At 36.8% G+C, this 18,392-nt stretch overlaps 1 protein-coding gene across 4 annotated transcripts in view; it reads right to left on the minus strand.

Annotated features, from left to right (window-relative positions):
• LSM14A (LSM14A mRNA processing body assembly factor) overlaps positions 1-18,392 on the minus strand; it is a 49,879-nt gene that overhangs the window by 27,067 nt on the left and 4,420 nt on the right. For all 4 annotated transcript variants that reach the window (XM_072967251.1, XM_031672069.2, XM_006217023.4 and 1 more), the window contains exon 2: positions 1,001-1,164. In XM_072967251.1, the coding sequence (XP_072823352.1) occupies positions 1,001-1,164 (164 nt within the window). The remainder of the gene's footprint in view (positions 1-1,000; positions 1,165-18,392) is intronic.

Consider the following 18,392-nt stretch of genomic DNA (forward strand, 5'->3'; position numbering starts at 1 on the left):
TGCAAGGTAATGTATATTTTAACTATCAGTTTTGTGAAAAACTAAGATTTTTATCACCCACATCATAAAAAAGGGAAAGTTAAAAATAAACAACAAGCACATTTCAGAAAATGACCAAAGACTCCTGACAAGAAAAAAGACTGAGAAGAAAATGGATTCAGGAGGAAAACCACAGGGGCCATAAAGCTTTTAATCAGCTAAGCCCTCAAGTTAAAAATATTCTTGTTAATCTTCTTCCTCTGCTGTTACAGTAGAAATTCAGAGTTTCTATATGCTTCCAATCAACATGTAAACAGGTATTATAATGAACATCCTCTTCAATTCATAATCTACAATCTTTTAGACAGCATGTGTTTCTGTTTTTAATAAAATGCACAAGTATGTTAAAATTCTTTTGTTTGTGCTAATGTAACATAGTACATATACTGCATAACATACATATAATATATAATGTGATTTAGCATTTTTTTTCATTAAACCTAGTAATCTTACCTCATAGTCATCACCACCCTAGTTTGTCATAAGAACCACATGCAAATAATATAGTGGCAGGGATCCTGGATCCTGGAGAGAGATTGCCTCAGTCTGTTCAAATTATGGCCCTACCTCAATTTCCTCACTTGTAAAAATGAGAATAACTACAGTACCAAAGGTGCTGTGAGGATTGTCTTATTATATGTGTAGTGCTTTGAACAGTGCTTCTTATAGTTAGACCTCAATAAATGTGAGCTATTTTAACTGTTGTTTAAATTAGAAAATATCTTATGATAAAAATTAATTCCTCAGCTATTTCTTACTCTATTTAGTCCCAATTTATGATCTAAAGAGAAAAACCTGGCGAAGAATGTTATCCAGTTATTTTAGGTATCTAGAAAATGGTTATCAGCTACATGAAAATTTGAGAAAATTTAAAAAACAAAAACCAGGTGAGACAAAAGCCAAGGCTAGCTATGTGCCTGAAGTTTATTTGTACTCCAAGACTAAAAATTTACTATGTTACCTGAACAATAGCTGGGTCCTGAGGCAAAGAACACTGTGGTTTTGGTGGCTCACAAACAGTGAGGTCTTTAATATCACTCCCACGGAATATAATGTATTCAAAGACTTCATCTCGAGGTGGTATTGGACGATCTGTTGGTCTGTCTTCTGTACCAAAGGACCGAACTGGTGAGAAAACAGGATATGAGTGAGATACATGTCTACTCAGTGTATTCAGGTAGTACCTCTTTTAAGTGAACTGTTTCAAAAACTGAGCAGTTCTTAAATGTCATCCAAGAGAAAGTACTCATTAATCTGTAGATAAATACATTGTTTTTAAAAGAGGAAAAACACAGGAGGTTTTGCATAGAGCTAAATGTGTTCAGTTTAAAAGACTATCTGTAATACGAAGTTTTGTTCTTTCTATATTTTTATTTACTTATGTCTTTGGTGATTGTGGTGAGAGGAGGTGTCAAAAATGTCCTTTCACTGTTGATTTATTTTTAATATCCTCATTCAGCAAAATAAAGAACTGGCAACCTGTGTGATACTCTGGGTGTGTGTTGGAGGGTTGGGGAGTAAGTGAAGATTTTCCCAGGACACAAAAATCTCAAAAGTTTGGGAAACTCAGCTTCAGGTTTAAGACAAGACAATGGAAAGAACATCTATCCTGGTGAGTAGTATGTCTTCTAGAAGCAAAGGAAAGCAGTTGTCAGCTATTCAGCCCCATGGGATAGCATAAAATGCCCCAGTTACCTAAAATATCTTATCTCATAATTAAGTCTGATTATTTTAACACTGAGCATTACTCAAAGTTGAACTGTAGACTACCTGCATCATGGTAATAAGCTAGCTAAAAAGACTTCTGGGATCCTGTTAAAATTCACTGTTTCAGACTTTCTAGGAAAAGGGTCCAGAAACCTGCATTTTAAACCAATTCCTCAAGAGTTTCTTATGAATACTACAGTTACAGGTTTCACTATCTTAGGAGACCTCTGAAAATGTTGAAATCCTTATAGAAGTTCCAAACAAGAAAGTTTGAAAGATCAAATATCATCCATTTAAAGAGTGTTCTAGAGGAAGTAAACCCCGTAACATTGTGCAGTTTTGAATATATATATTTTTCTGCAGAATTGATCCAGAGCTAGACTGAAGGTAAAATTTCAGTTTAAATAATGCTTTTTCTTAAATCCTAAAAATTCTTTCTAGTACTTATGAGATTTCTAGGAAGAATGATGGCATAGCTATGTATAGGTTTGCAGAAAAATATTCCTTCCTAAAACTCACAAATGTAAAAAAATTAAAATATCCTTAAACTGGGAAAATACCTAGAACACATACATAAAGTTTTATCAAAAAATATCATTCAGATATTGAATGAGTTAGTCCAAACTGGAAGACCAATATCAGAGTCTATATTTAGCATGCTGAGAAACTTTCCCAGGGACCCTTCAACTTGGTGGATGGGGATGGGGATACACATGTGATAAGCGAAAAGATGTAGAATGCCCTAGTTGAAGCTCCCTTTCTCTGGTGGCTAAAAAATACTTTGTCAGGGCAGGAGTAAGTGACAAAGTCCTGCATCTTGTGCTTTATCCAAAAGGAAGGGTAAAAAGAGTTAAAAAAAAAAAAAAAAGCAAGACTAAGAAAATTACAAATAAAACAATCTCACTTCTAACCTTAGCACAACCACCGCCCTACAATGTTTTATAAAGTCCCAGACCTCCGAAGTAACAGATTAGCTCATCCTGCAGCTGGAGGCAAGTGGGATGGGGTTAAAGGCCCTGCATCTATAAAAAGATAAACTCCATTATGTTCTTGAAACCATTCAAACTATACCACATAGTCAAAAGTTACATGAAAAAAATCCACTCAGGGTTAGTATTTACCACAGGAAATAGAAGAAAACTCAGAAATAAGTGCTTCAATTCTCGAGAAAAATTAAAATCCTGTAATCAAAATGACACTGAAAAGAAAAGGTAGCGCTGAGTTGACAAGAGAGGAAAACTAGATAAGACAAATATCACAGCAGAACTAATAAATACATCAACAACAAGCAGAACATTCTTGGAGAAGATAACAGAAAATGTAAGAGAAAATGTAACTAAAGACGTAACAGAAATTTCCTGACATGAAGACCTAAATTTGATCAAGGTTTTACTGCATTTCTGGAAGAAAATTTAGTGCACTATAAGCCATACAGAGACTCATCCTTTGCTGTATCAAAATAACACTAAATGGACAATAAATTCATTTAACCACATAAATGTATGTGCCAATTTACTAAGGTCCTAAAATAGAATGTAAATTTAATAGTTCTGTAAAAGGCTATAAAGTTACAAAGTGTTACACATGTCAGGATGGTAATCACTTCACACAGTATTCTAACAAAAACTGGGAGATGAAAATGAGCAGAAGGAAACACAAAAGGAAATAAATAAACTAATACTCATCTTTTACAGTAAGGAGTCATGATAAAATTTCGGGGAAGTTGGTAAATTAATACAACTAGGCTTAAAAATCTGTTGTTTGTGGTCCTAAAGATAATCAACAATAGAGTTCAAAACTAAAGGCATATTTTCCAAAATATTATGTGAAGAAAACCTCTACCATACAGCAAAAGAGGCAAAATGAAAAAGCATGAAAACAGAGATCATGAAGAATGATTTACACACATTAAGAGTTTGAGAAACATACTATTGGTGGGAACACAGTTTGGTGCAGCCATTATGGAAAACAGTATGGAGATTTCTCAAAAAACTAAAAATAGTCTTATCATATGATACAGCAACCCCACTGCTCGACATATATCTAGAGGGAACTCTAATTTGAAAAGATGCATGCACTCCAATGTTCACAGCACCACTACATACAATAAATTGATTAATCCCTATTTACAATAGCCAACCAAGATATGGAAGCAACCTTTTTATTTTATTTATTTATTTTTAACATTTTTTAAATTGAGTAATAGTCATTTTACAATGTTGTGTCAAATTCCAGTGTAGAGCACAATTTTTCAGTTATATGTGAACATACATATATTCATTGCCACTTTTTTCACTGTAAGCTACCACAAGATCTTGTACATATTTCCCTATGCTATACAGTATAATCTTGTTTATCTATTCTACATTTTAAAATCCCAGTCTGTCCCTTCCCAACCCCCACTCCCTTGGCAATCACAAGTTTGTATTCTATGTCTATGAGTCTGTTTCTGTTTTGTATTTATGGTTTTTTTTTAGATTCCACATATGAGTGATCTCATATGGTATTTTTCTTTCTCTTTCTGGTTTACTTCACTTAGAATGACATTCTCCAGGAACATCTATGTTGCTGCAAATGGCATTATTTTATTCTTTTTTAAGGCTGAGTAGTATTCCATTGTATAAACATACTACAGCGTCTTTATCCAGCCACCTGTTGATGGACATCTAGGCTGCTTCCGTGTCTTGGCCATTATAAATAGTGCTGCTATGAACATTGGGGTGCAGGTGTCATTTTGAAGTAGGGTTCCTTCTGGATATATGCCCAGGAGCAGGATTCCTGGGTCATATGGTAAGTCTATTCCTAGTCTTTTGAGGAATCTCCATACTGTTTTCCACAGTTGCTTTCCTTGCTTCCCTCTCCCACTCTTAATGATTTAGATGTCTTCTTTTACAATTTTGTGTTTATTCTTTTTGTAATTCATGGCAGTTATCACCTTTCCAGTTAAGAGCTTCTCATTTTTGTAGCATCCTGCTTCTTTTCTATTTAGAGTAGACCTGTCACTCTCTCTTTTAGCATGGGTTTAGTGTTGCTAAACTCTTGTAGTTTTTGCTCATCTGTGAATTTCTTTCTCTCTCCTTCTATTCTAAAGGATAGCCTTGCAGGATAGAGTATCCTAGGCTGCATCTTTTTTTCATTCAGGCCTTTGAATGTATCTTGCCACTCCCTTCTGGCCTGTAGTGTTTGTGTAGAGAAATCAGCTGAAAGTCTTATGGGGGTTCCCTTGTAACTCACTCTTTGTTTTTCTCTTGCTGCCTTTAGGATCATTTCTTTATCCTTGACTCTGGCCATCTTGATTATATGTCTTGGTTTGGGTTTTTCTTGTTTGGGACCCTCTGAGCCTCCTGTACTTGGATATCTGATTCCTTTAGGTTTGGGAAGTTTTCAGTCATGATTTCTTCAAATACCTTTTCAATCCCCTTTGTTCTTTCTTCCCCTTCTGGAACCCCAATTATGTGTAGCTTGGCATGCTTTATATTATCCCATAGGTCCCTTATATTGTTTTCACTGGTTTTTATTTGTTTTTCCCTCAGCTGTTCTGATTGGGTGCTTTCTGTTGTCCTGTCTTCTAGGTCACTTATTCGTTCCTCTGCATTATCAAGCCTGCTTTGTACAGCCTTTAGGTCAGATCTCATCTCAGCAAATGAGTTTACTAATTCTACTTGGTTCTTCTTTATAGCTTCTATTTCACTTTTGACATTTTATATCTCTAAACACTATTTCTTTTAGTTCCTTCAGTACTTTGATCACTCCTTTTTTGAAATCTTAATCTAGTAGGCTATCAGTGTCTATTTCCTTGATCGTGCTTTCAGGGGATTTCTCTTGATCTTTTAATTGGGAGTGGTTCCTCTGCTGTTTCATATTGTTCATATCTCTCAGGCACTGTGGCTTAAGGAGTATCAGTTATCTATTGTGGTACTTAAGGAGTTTATGTATTTATCTATCTAAAGCCTATGCAGGAATAAAACCAGTGGGTGGGCGGGTCACTCCCCCTGATGCCGCCTGCCAGGAACATGGGTTGCTGCCAGCCCTCTCCCAGCACTGGTCGCTGCTGCTCTGTGCAGCTGCCTGCTCCATAGGCAGGCTTGAGGAAGACCGCGGGAACAGCCCGACCCCTGCTCTGTCCCAAATCTCAGCTCCTTGTTTGTCTTGGCGTGAGTTCTCTGAGGGACCAGGGCAGAAAGATCCTATCTGCCTTGGGCTGTAAACAAGTCTCAGTCCTGCCCAGGAGGTCGCAGAGTCCCCAGGCGGATTCAGGTCTCGGCCCCACCCCTGCCCAAGCGCTGTGCACAGGAGATGGCAGCTGTGGCTGCAACCCACCTCTCTTCTGGTGAGAAGTGCCACTAATGATGGCGTGGGTCTGAGGAGACAAAGGCTATGCCCCTCCCTCCAGGGCACACCAGCCCTGTTGCTTTGCTTTTTCGCAATTTATGGGGGACTGAGGTTGTTCTGCTCTGTTTCCCCTCCTAGGCGCGCAGCAGTCTCCCGGGGTTGTGTCAGTGCAGCCACCTCAGTCCTCCGCCCAGCTCAGGCGGCCTGTCCCAGCCTCCAGCTGCCGGCTCGTGTCTTGGGCTGGGTGTCGCAGGGACTCTCTGTGCCCGTTTAACTTAGTTCTGTTGGTCAAAGGGTGCTTGGGGCAGATCTGAGCCTCGGAGGCTCCCCCTCCGTCCTGTTAGCCTCTCTGTTAGAAGGGGGAGACCCAGTCAACGAGTGCTATTCCTCCTTTGCCGCTCCCTCCCCACGGGATTGGTCCGCACTGTTTTGCTTTTTCTTCTTTCTTTTTCCCTTTCTCCTACCAGATTTTTGGCGTCTTTGTCTTTCAAAGAGGGCGATGTCTGTCGGAGTTTGGCAGGTGCTCTGGTTGGCTGAGTGGGTCCATAGATGTGAGTTTTGTTGTATTTGTGCGAGAGGGTGAGCTACAAGTGTCCTTCTATTCCACCACTTTGCTTCTCTGGAAGCAAGCTTTTTAAAATGTCCATCAACAGATAGATGGCTGGATAAAGACGCTGTGGTATGTTTATACAATGGAATACTACTCAGCCATAGAAAAGAATAAAATAATGCCATTTGCAGCAACATGGATGGACCTAGAGATTGTCATTCTAAGTGAAGTAAGCCAGAAAGAGAAAGAAAAATATCGTATGATATCACTTATATGTGGAGTCTAAAAAAAGAAAAAAAAGAAGACACTAATGAACTTATCTACAAAACAGAGACAGACTCACAGACATAGTAAACAAACTTATGGTTCCTGGGGGGGAAAGGGGGTGGGAAGGGATAAAGTGGGAGCTTGAGATTTGCAAATATTAACTAGTATATATAAAACAGATAAATAAGTTTCTTCTATGTAGCACAGGGAATTATATTCAATATCTTGTACCTGTAATGAAAAAGAATATGAGAACAAATATATGTATGTGGATATATGACTGAAACATTATGCTGTACACCAGAAAATGACACACTGTAAACTGACTACAATTAAAAAAAAGTTTGAGAAACAAGTCTAATGATGGAGACTGGCTGATCAGATTTAAAGTTTTTGACAGTTCTTATAGCATTATAAAGAATAAGTTAATAAGAAGATCGGAAGGGTACTCATGTCTGGATGATAATAGAACAAATGAGAGGTGCTGAAGGTTGAAACCTGGACATTGAGAATAGAAAGAAAGGAGGCAGCAAAATGTTACAGCAGAGCTCTACAATTTTATCACCTTGCTTAACCAAAACTTTATGCCGGCTGAATTGCAACTCATCATTTCCCCCTACCCCTAGACCCTGGAAACCATCATTCTCCATTATTTGTCCTTCTACAACTTAGAAAATAAAATGAAAACGAAAGCTTAGGACCAGTTTGGAAGCTCCTGGGCAAGTGATAGTGAAAAGATATTAAAGAGGTCAAAATAACTTGATTTATCAAATGCAATTTCTTACTTAGAATTCTATAACTCTGGCCATTTTTTCCCCAAAATAGACTGCTATATTATTGTTATATCTAAAAATTAGGTAAATATATAATAACATTAAACATGTTATGACTGAAGCAGATTATAAAACCGTTATTTTCAAAAGATTAAAACTATCTAAAATAAAAACAAAGATGGGAGGGACATCATGGAAGATGGCAGATTAGGAAGATCCAGGAATTGGTTTCTACACCCAAACAACTATCGGGCTGGCAAACACAGTCTGAATAAACCTTTTTGGAACTACAGAGTCTAGTCAAATGCTTGTAGCACTCAAAGGAGCTCCTAGTGAAGAAAGAGGCTGGTGACTGTCAGTGATTTTTGTCATTTTACAGTGGCTGGCTATTACCATTCATCATCTCCCATCTCTGTAAAAGGAAGCTATGGGGACAGTGGCCTGTGTTCCCTGTGCTGCTTGCTGGTGCCAGGTGGGCAACAGAGACTTTGTCCTCCAAAAAATTGGGGTTGTATGATATGATCTGCCTAGAAATTCACTGAAGGATGGCCATTGTTTCAATCCTCAAGTGTGAAAAGATGGCTTCCCTCACAGTGTTGGTGAAGGTATTAAAAAGAGCTAGAATATCCTTTTTTCCTTTAACAAAAGCATAATGTATGTTATAAATTGCACACGTACATGGAACATTTTTCAGGACAAATCAAATGTTAGGCCAAAACTAATGCTCAATAAGCTGAAGAAGATGGAAATTTTACAAAGTATCTTCTCTGACCACTTTGAAGCTAGAAATTAATAATAGAAGGTAAACTGGAAAATTCACATGTGGAAAATTCACAAGTATGTGGAAACAACTCACTCTTAAATAATCAATAAGTAAAAGAAGAAATCACTAGGAAAATTAAGAAAACACTTGAAGACAAAAACAAACAAACAAAACAACCCACATGCCAAAATTATGGGATGTGGAGAATGCCATACTCAAGAGGGAAATTTATAATTGTAAATGTTATATTAAAAAAAAATCTCACATCAACTTTATTAAAAAACTAGAAAAAGAGCAAACTAAGCTCAAATCCAGAAGGAAGGAAATAATAATAGAGCAGAGATAAACAACATAAAGAACACAAAAACAGAATCAACAAAACAAAAAATTGATTCTTTGAAAAGATCAACTATTTTAGACAAAACTTTAGCAAGACTAAATAGACTTTCCAAAGAAAAAGGTGAGAAAAATGTAAAAAACTAAAACCGGGTGAAAGCAAGGACATTACTACCAACCTTATAGAAATTTAAAGGCTTCTAAGAGAATACTACAAACAATTGTATGCCAACAAACTAGATAATCTAGATGGAAAAGAAAAATTTCCAGAAACTACAAGTTACCAAAACTAACTCAAGAAGAAACAGACAATCTCAACAGAGCTATAACAAGTAGAGATTGGACCAGTCATCTAAAATCTCCAAAGAACCAGGACCAGATGATTTCACTGGTGAATTTTACCAAAACATTTTAAGAACCAACATCAATCCTACTCAAACTCCTCCAAAAAAACAGAACAAAGGGGAACACTTCTTAACATATTTTATGAGCCCAGCATTACCCTGACACCAAGGTCAAACAAAGATACTATAAGAAAGCTGGATCAACATCTCTTATGAATGGAGATGTAAAACCCTTCAACAAAATACTGACAAACTGAATTCCAAAGTACATTAAAAGGATTATACACCATGACCAATTGGGATTTTATTCTAAGAATGCAAAAGTGGTTTAACATGAAAAAAATTTCAATGTAATAATATACCACATTAATAGACCAAGGCAGGTAAGAAACCCTGAGCATATCGCAATAGATGCAGAAAAAAATCTGACAAAATTTAATACCCTTTAATGATAAAAACACTTAGCAAACTAGGAATCAAAGGGAACTTACTTAACACGGTAAAGGCATATTTGAAAGCCCACAGCTAACATCATATTCAATGGTGAAAGACAACCATTCCCCTAAGAATGGAAACAAGACAAGGATGTTTACTTTCACCACTGCTATTAAACAATGTACTAGAAGTCCTAGCCAGCACGATTTGGCAAGAAAAGGAAATAAGAGGCATAGAAGTAGGAAAGAAAGAAAACTTTTTGTAGATGACATGTTTCCACATATAGAAGAGCCCATAAAATCTATGTTTAAAAACCTACTAGAGCTAATAAATGAATTCAGCAAAATTATAGGTACAACATCAACACAGAAATCAGCTGTGTTTCTATCTACCAACAATAATAAATCCAAAAAGGAAACTAAGAAAACAATCCCACTTACAATAGCATCCAAAAGAATAAAAGATCTAAGAATAAACTTAACCAAGGAGATAAAATAACAACTACCAACTCTTGCTCAAAGAAATTAAAGAAGACCTAAATAAATAGAAAGCCATCCCATGTTCATGGGTTGGAAGACTTAAGATCACAACGGTCCCCAGAGTGATCTAAGATTCAGTGCAATCTCTATCAAAATTACAATGACTTTTCCCCCTTCAGAAATGGAAAAGTTAACTCTCAAATTCATATGCAACTTCAAGGGAGCCCAAACAGACAAAAGAATTTTGAAAACATTGGAGGATTCATACTTTCTGATTTCAAAACCTACTACAAAGCTACAGTAGTCAAAATAGTGTGGTACTTCCATAATGGTAGACATATAGATTTATGGAATGGAATACAGAATACAGAAATAAACCCAAATATCTGTGGCTAATTGATTTTAGACAAGGATCCAATATAATTCAATAGGGATAACTGAGTAGCCTCTTCCAAAAATGGTTCTGGAACAAATGGATAACCACATTTGAAAGAATGAGGTTGAAATCACACCTTATTCTATACATAAAAATTAACTCAAAGAGAATGTGATATTGAAATATAACATTTTATACACACACACACACACACACACACACACATACATGTATATATGTCTTTATCTCTAGCTCTTGGCCAGAACTCCTAAAACTTTGGTAATTTCCTAAGAGATAAAGGTATAAAGAGCATCTTTTATTCTAACATTTCATCTTTGAACCCTGGTTTCTGACATAGAGCTCCTAAATCTCTTAGAATTTTCTGGATGATTATCAAAGCATCTTTTGTTCTAATGAGAAGACTCTTGGTGGGCTCCTGGATAGCTTCAGGAAAAGGGCTGGTCATCCGAAAGACTAAGCTATGATTAGAAGCTTGGAACTATCAGTCTGACCTCCCATCTTCTGGGGAGGGGAGAGCGGCCTGAGATTGAGTTAATAATTGAACATGTCTATGTGATGAAGCCTCCATAAAAATGCATCAGCTATGGGGTTTGGACAGCTTCCTGGTTGGTAAACATGTAAAGGTGCTGGGAGGGTGATGTGCCTGTAAAGCTCTGTAGGTCTTCCCACATATTTTGCCCTATGCATCTCTTCTATCTGGCTGTACTGAGTCTAATAAGTAAACTGTTTTATTGAGTTCTGTGAGCTGTTGTAGAAAATAACAAACCAAAGAGGGGGTTGTGGGAATCCCCAATTTATAGTCAGTTGGTTGAAAACAGAGGTCATAACCTGGGACTTGAGACCAATGGGTGGAGTGGAGGAGAGTCTCATGCGATCGAGCCCTTAACCTGTGAGATCTGACACTAACTTCAGATAGACAGTGTCAGAATAGAATTAAATTGCAGGACACCACTTGATGTCCAGGGAATTGGAGAACTGACTGATATGCGGAAAATCCCCCATACATTTGGTGGCCACAGTAGAGGAGAAACACAGTTTTACTTTTAGTGGGTCAATGACCTAACTACAAGAGCCAAAAGTATGAACCTATTAAAAGAGAACACAGGAGAAAATCTTTAGGACCCTGAATTTGACAATGGATTCTTAGATTTGACACTAAAAGTCCAAGCAACAAAGAAAAAATAGATAAATTGGACTCCGTAGAAATCAAACCCTTCTGTGCATCAGAGAATATGGAGAATATCAGAAGACAAACTATGGAATAAGGGTGATATCTGCAAGTCTTATTTAAGTGTTTAATATGTAGAATATATAAAGAATTCTTAACAAAAAGACAAACAATCCAATTAAAAATGAGCAAAAACTTGGAGATACTTCTCAAAAAGAGATATACAAATAGCCAACAAGTTTATGGAAAAATGTTTAATATCATTGGTTATTATGGAAATGAAATAAAAACCATCTTGAAATATCACTTCATAATTACTAATACGGTTTTAATAATAAAATCACTGTGCTCAAGCTCCTCCATGTTTTTAACAAATGGCCATGAGTTTAGAGAAATGATAATAAAATCAGAAAATAACAGATATTGATGAGGATGTGGAGAAATAGGAATCCTTGCACATTGCTGGTGGAAAGTAAAATGGTGCAGCTGCTGTGAAAAATAGCTTACTGGTTCTTCAAAAAATTAAACATATAATAACCACATGACTCAGCAATTTCACTCACATGTGTGAAAACCTATGTCCGCACAGAAACTTACACATGAAATGTTTCAAGTAGTATTATTCATTAACAGCCAAAAGTTGGAAATAACACATATGCCCATCAACAGATGAATAGATAAATTGTTTTTTACACACACACACACACACACACACACACACACACACACACACACAGATATATTAAGAGTAGGCCAGTAGGCTGGAGATAAGTTACAATTTGAGTCCAAAGGTGGTTTGTTGGCAGAATTCCTTCTTGTTCAGAAGAGGTCTATCTTTGCTCTATTAAAGCCTTCAACTGACTGGATGAGGCCCACCCACATCCCACATCATGGAGGGTAAACTGCTTTACTCAAAGTCCACTGATTTAAATATTAATCTCATTTGAAAAACATCTGAAACATCCAGAGTATCTGACCAAATATCTGGGTACAGTGGCCCAGCTAAACTGACACAACACTAGCCATCACACAACTCCATCAGTAATATTTCCAGGTGGAAGTAACACATTCTTCCTCTAAAAATCACACAGCATTCTATCACTGTCTATACCTACCCTTTCTAGAATTGAAAGATCTTCAGAAGAAAGATCTGTAATCCCACAGTATCTAATATAGTGCCCTACATATTGCTGACATTTGAGTATTTCTTGAATAAATAAATTCCACAGTGGAAAAAGCTATTAAGTAAGCTATTTCCAAAATTACTAATCACTGTTTAGTATCAAGGGAATTGAATTAAATTATCCAATAAACCTACTTAGAATAAAATGGGAAAATGACTATTTACAGCAAAAAGAATTAGCAGCTGGACATCAATAGGATGGGAAGACAGAAAAACTAACACACAGAATTAAAAAACAAAACAAAACAAAACAAAACAGTATATATGCACAAGCATCAAACCAGGAAAAGAAAAAAATGGTGAAAAGCTGCACTTGGTATTTTTCTTCTTCTGATATTTATCTTTAAGCTCTTGTAGCATATCCAGTATCATATACAAACTCTTGCTGAAACTATCTGAGATACTACATATTTAGAATAAACTGCTATATAATATGGGTTTAATATGTCTTAATTACTTAAATATTAAAAGATCTCTGTTTATCATTTATCAGTCTTCTACAATGTGGTACCCTTGCATAGACCCTGATGACAGGATGGTAGTAAGTAGGCTCTTTCACTTGGGCAGGGAATTTTAAAAAATAAGATTCCACAGGCCTGCTCTTTGAATCATACCAAAGCCTGTCTCCACAAACCTCCACTCTAACTAGTTTAGGCCTACATTTCTTCTTTCCCAAACTCTTAAAATACTCCAACTGACCTTAATATTGTCAACTTCTTCCCTCAACCCCAATTTTTGCACACTGCTGTCAGCATAAACTTCCTAAAGCTGGACTCTGACATATCACTTTATTGGCTAAAAACTTTCAGTGGTCCTCTACAATCCACCAAGAAAACTCAGACTTGTTAACATGCCATTCAAGTGACAAACTGAATAAATTAAGATAAATTTAGCAGTGGAAGCAAAATAAAGAGGGTGGGGGTGCTTGAGTCTTCCAGAGCTGTTAGTTCTTTTCTTTCCTTTGTGACTTCGTTCTCAATCTGTTGCATTGTCCATTTCTTCCACAACAACCATGAAAGGAGTAAGTGAAAGGCATTCCACTTCAAGGGAATCTTGTGAAAAGGCCCCAGGTCTGAAGGAACCTGACTGATCTGAAGACCTAAATGGCTACTAGTGTTGTCCTACCTTAAGTGAGTTGCAAGGTGTTGCGGATCAGAGTAAGAGTCTTGGACTTTGTTAGTTGTCTGTGCATTCACTTCCCTGACAAGACTACAAACTTGCTGTAGTCTGGACATTTCCTCCCAGATGTCCTCTTCATATGGCTAATTGTGACTATCTGTCAGGCCCTAGCTTAGATGCTAGGTCCTCAATAATCTTGTCTCTGTTGCTCCCTTTTGTTTCCTAGCACCTAGCACAGTGTCTAGCACTTAGTCATAGTAGGCACTCAGTAATTCTCTTGAATGGATGTAAAAAGCTCCAGGCAGATATAAGCTTCGCCTATGCCCTATTTGCTCCATGAAGTCTTTATTGTGGTAGGTACCTCTGCTCCCAAATGTGCCTAGGTTTCTCCAGAACCTCTAATTTACCCTCAACAGAGAGTACCAGGGTTGGAGAGGAGTAATGTGAAATGCAAAAGGGGTATTTAGAAATCTAGCCACTGTTGGAACAAATTGCAAGTTAATCATCCAGTTTTTACCCCCATCTTCACCCGATTACTTTATAGTCCTTCTTTCTGTTACACATGATGATGCCAAATTCCTGAGTCTCTTAGGAGTTTGGATGCAAATCAGGTTTACTTCTTGGCTTTACCCAATGTCTACTTAGTTTGCAGCTTTCTAAATTCTGCTAAGAAGTCATTTAAACTAATCCATTTGTTTTTTAGCCTCCAAAAATTTGTTGCTGTTGTCTCCTTTCCAAATCTTTGTCCTTTTATGGGTTTATGCCTTAAAAAAAAAGTCCTTCTCATGTAGCTTTAGAATTAATCAACAGGAAGAAAAAGTAAAAGTACAATCTGTAGTCTAAATTTAATCCTGACTCTAAGCTGCTTTCTGTTGGGCATTCTTCCTTGTGGTCTTGTATTTTAATCTCCCAAACTATAAGAGCAAATTCACTGCTTAATTTAAAATAAATTCATCCAATTGGAAGAAAAAACAAAAGAAAACAGGCGAGGAACACAAACTAATATAAGGGTCATAGAGAGAGAGAGTAAATTTATTAAAGAGACTTGAAGTCTTCAGATTTACAAGATCCACAGAGAACCACTGAGGGAAAAAAAAAACATACCAGTGTGGCAACATTTCTGAACACCAAGAATAAAGCTTCCAGAGAGAAAAGTAACTGGAATCAGATTGGCATCAGCAACACCAGAATGTTAGAAGACAACAATTCAGTAACTTCAAAGTTCCATAGAAAAAAAGATTCTGAATTTGTAATAAAATAGCTAGCTAATCAAGTCATCAAGAAAAACACAGGTTCACTAAGAAAATCTGCCACCCACACATCCCATGTTTTCGCTTTGTTTTGTTTTTAAACGACAAGGATGCAGTGAAGCAATATTGCAGAGGGAAACAGAGAATTAACTAAGAGTCCAACATTGTTAACAAGAAACAAGAAGCTCTATGTGTCTCTGAATAAACTGGTGAGAGATAATGGAATAGCAGCAAGTAGAAGTGGTAAGAAGTCAAATTCTGGATTTATTATTAAAGTAGAGCTGACAGGATCAGAAATACATATGAGTAGTAAGAAAAATTAAGGATGACTCAAAGGTTTTTGTCTTACCAACCAGAAGAATAAATTGTCATTCAATTAGATGGAGAAGGCTAGATGGAGAAACAAGTTTGGGACATGCAGAATGACAGATGCCTACCAGACATCACTCCAGGTGGAGAGGCGAAGGAGGCAGATGGATATACAAGTCAGGAGTTCAGAAGAGAAGTTCAGATTGGAGATAAGAGTCAGTAATCTATAGATAGCATTTGAAGCCATGAACTGGATGAAATTATCAAAAGAGTACAGATGATAAAATAAATAAGGAAATAATTTGTAAAAAATAGCAAAGAAAAAAAGAGGGGAGAGAGAGAACAAGAAAGAGAAGATATGAGCCCTGGAGTTCTCCAACATTTAAAGGTTTAGGAGTTGAAGAATCAACAAAAACTAAGATGCAAGCAGTGAGGTATGAGAGAAAACCAGCATAACATCAAGTGAAGAAAGTATTATAAGAAGAACAGATCAATTGTGCCAAATGCTGCTGATCAGTAGAGTGCACTGAAGATAAAAACCAACCACTAGGTTTAGCAACATGCAAGTTTTTGGTAACCTTGATGTAGACAACTCCTTCAAGGAGTTTTGGTGTAAACAGAAGGCTAGAAATGGGACAGTACATAGAAAAGAGGAACTGCAGTTAAGAATAAAAGTGTTTTTTTTTTTTTGGTTGTTGCTGTTTTTCAGATAGGTGAAATAATAACATTATCTGTGAGGAGACAGGGAGGATCCGGTAGAGAAGAAAAAACTGAATACACAGGAGAGAAGAGAAAGAATAGAGAATTGCTGGAGCAATGTCCTTGAGTCATCAAGACGGGATGACATCTACTGTACAAGTGGAAGGGTAGTTTTAGAGAGAACAGCTTATCTATATTGATCAGAGAAAAGCAGAGATTTGGGGCACAGATGCAAGTAACAGGTTACAGGTGGGAAGAATTGATCTCAACTAAGTAAGAAGCAGGGTTCACAGACTAAAAGTGAAGATGGGCGAGGAGGTGTTCGAGTTCTGAGGAAAACAAAGAATGGAAGAGGCAGAAAAATGGAATGAAAGGACCATGGGAATATAGCACAGATAAAACATGGGAAGTAACCACGACTGCTGGGCTTAGTGAACATAAATTTACAGTGAAACTGGTCAGCGTGTCTGTGTTGATATAAACAAGGCTGTGGTTTCTCCAAGCTTGTGCAAGAAAGCAGGAAGGGAAGGGGGTTCAACACTATATGCTCTGTACTGATTGTAACAACTGCTAGTGGAATTAAATCAGGAAGTAAATTTATGAGAGTGTGGGACAGTGAAAGATAGTAAGATCAACAGACTCTAGACTACAATAGATATGAATGACTGATGGATTTGGGGTACTACAGATTGAACACCTACATAAAGATGCTAGAAATAATCCAGATGCTGGATAGCTGGAAATAACAATGACAGAGCTACTATCTATTAAGTATCTACAATAAACTAATTACTTTTAGTATTATCTAATTTCATTCTCAGAATTATTCTGAAAGATGGGCATTATTATCCTTACTTAAAAGATGAAGAAGTTAAAGCTAAGATTACATAACTTGTCTCAGGTCAAAGACCTTCTAAGTATTCCAACTGGCCTTTTGGGTCACATTTTCTTACAGAAATAAACACCCCATAAAACCAGAATAAAATTCTTGTGAATGAAATATTTTACAGACTAAAACACTTTATCCATTTAAAAACTTATTTCAAAGCAACACATAGAAAATAAAAGGTAAACTGTTCCTACAGAGAGGACCTTCTATCACAAACTAATAAATTAAAGTTAAACCATCTACAGTTACTACTCTTACTACTTTGGCATTCAGCTAAACACAAAACTCTTGCTATGTGTCATGCACAGATAAGATTTCTTCACTCTTACTATTTCATTCCTTCTACTATTATTTCCTTCCGGTTTTATGCTGTTTTCTTTACTTCTGATTCAGAACGTCATGGCCTATCTTACTGGAAAATGCAGTTTTTGGCACCTGACTTGAGACTCCCAGAATTACCAAGAATTTCTTCAGACTATGCAGCAGCAACAACAAACTGTTTCCAAGGTTTCAAGTTCTGGCAACCTCACTAAATAGGGCAACCGAAAGAAACTGCAGCATTAAGTTTCATCAGATATTTGCGTTCTAGGTAGTGATTTTGTGAATTGCTAGATTCAGATCCCCAGCTCATGTGAGAATGCAAAAAATCAATAAAGCACTTCATAGGCATTTCATCCATCATACAAAGCTCTTCCTCTCACTGGAGTTTATGATTATGTGGCTAATTAACAATCAAGACATGGGTAAGCTATGCCAATGGACAAGACTTAACAGATTATTAAGGAAATAATCCATTACTAATTTACCTGCTTTTATATTCCTCCACCAATCACCTGATTTTAAGGACAAATAATTTTAAAAGCAGCTGGCTTATATAATCATTCTTTTCCACAAAGTCTCTTTTCCTAATGCAATGGCAACCTGATTTTCATTTGAGGGGTATATTTTCCAGGTACAGCTAACTAAATATATGCTAGATAAGGATTTTATTCATTTTAGCCTATCTCATTTAGTGTTAAAATCTATGTATATAATGCTTATAGGAAATGTGAACTTCCTCCAACTTTGAGATTCCAGTAATTACAAACCTTCAATAACTACAAGTGTCCTTTCAAATATTTGCCAAGAGCCTGCTATGTGCCAGGCACTGTTCCAGGTACTGAGGATAGAGCAATGACTGAGACAAAACCCCGCCTTCACAGACCTTCCAATCTGTGGAGAATCTCTTGGTAATCAGGATCTAGTATGTGCTTTGGGCGTCATAGTCACAGATACAGGTGCATATACAACTGGAAGTATTCCACAAACTTGCATGTCACCATTTTACAACTCCCTCAAATGTCCTGAATTGAG

The sequence above is a fragment of the Vicugna pacos genome, chromosome 9, assembly GCF_048564905.1.
Source record: "Vicugna pacos chromosome 9, VicPac4, whole genome shotgun sequence".
Lineage (NCBI taxonomy): Eukaryota > Metazoa > Chordata > Mammalia > Artiodactyla > Camelidae > Vicugna > Vicugna pacos.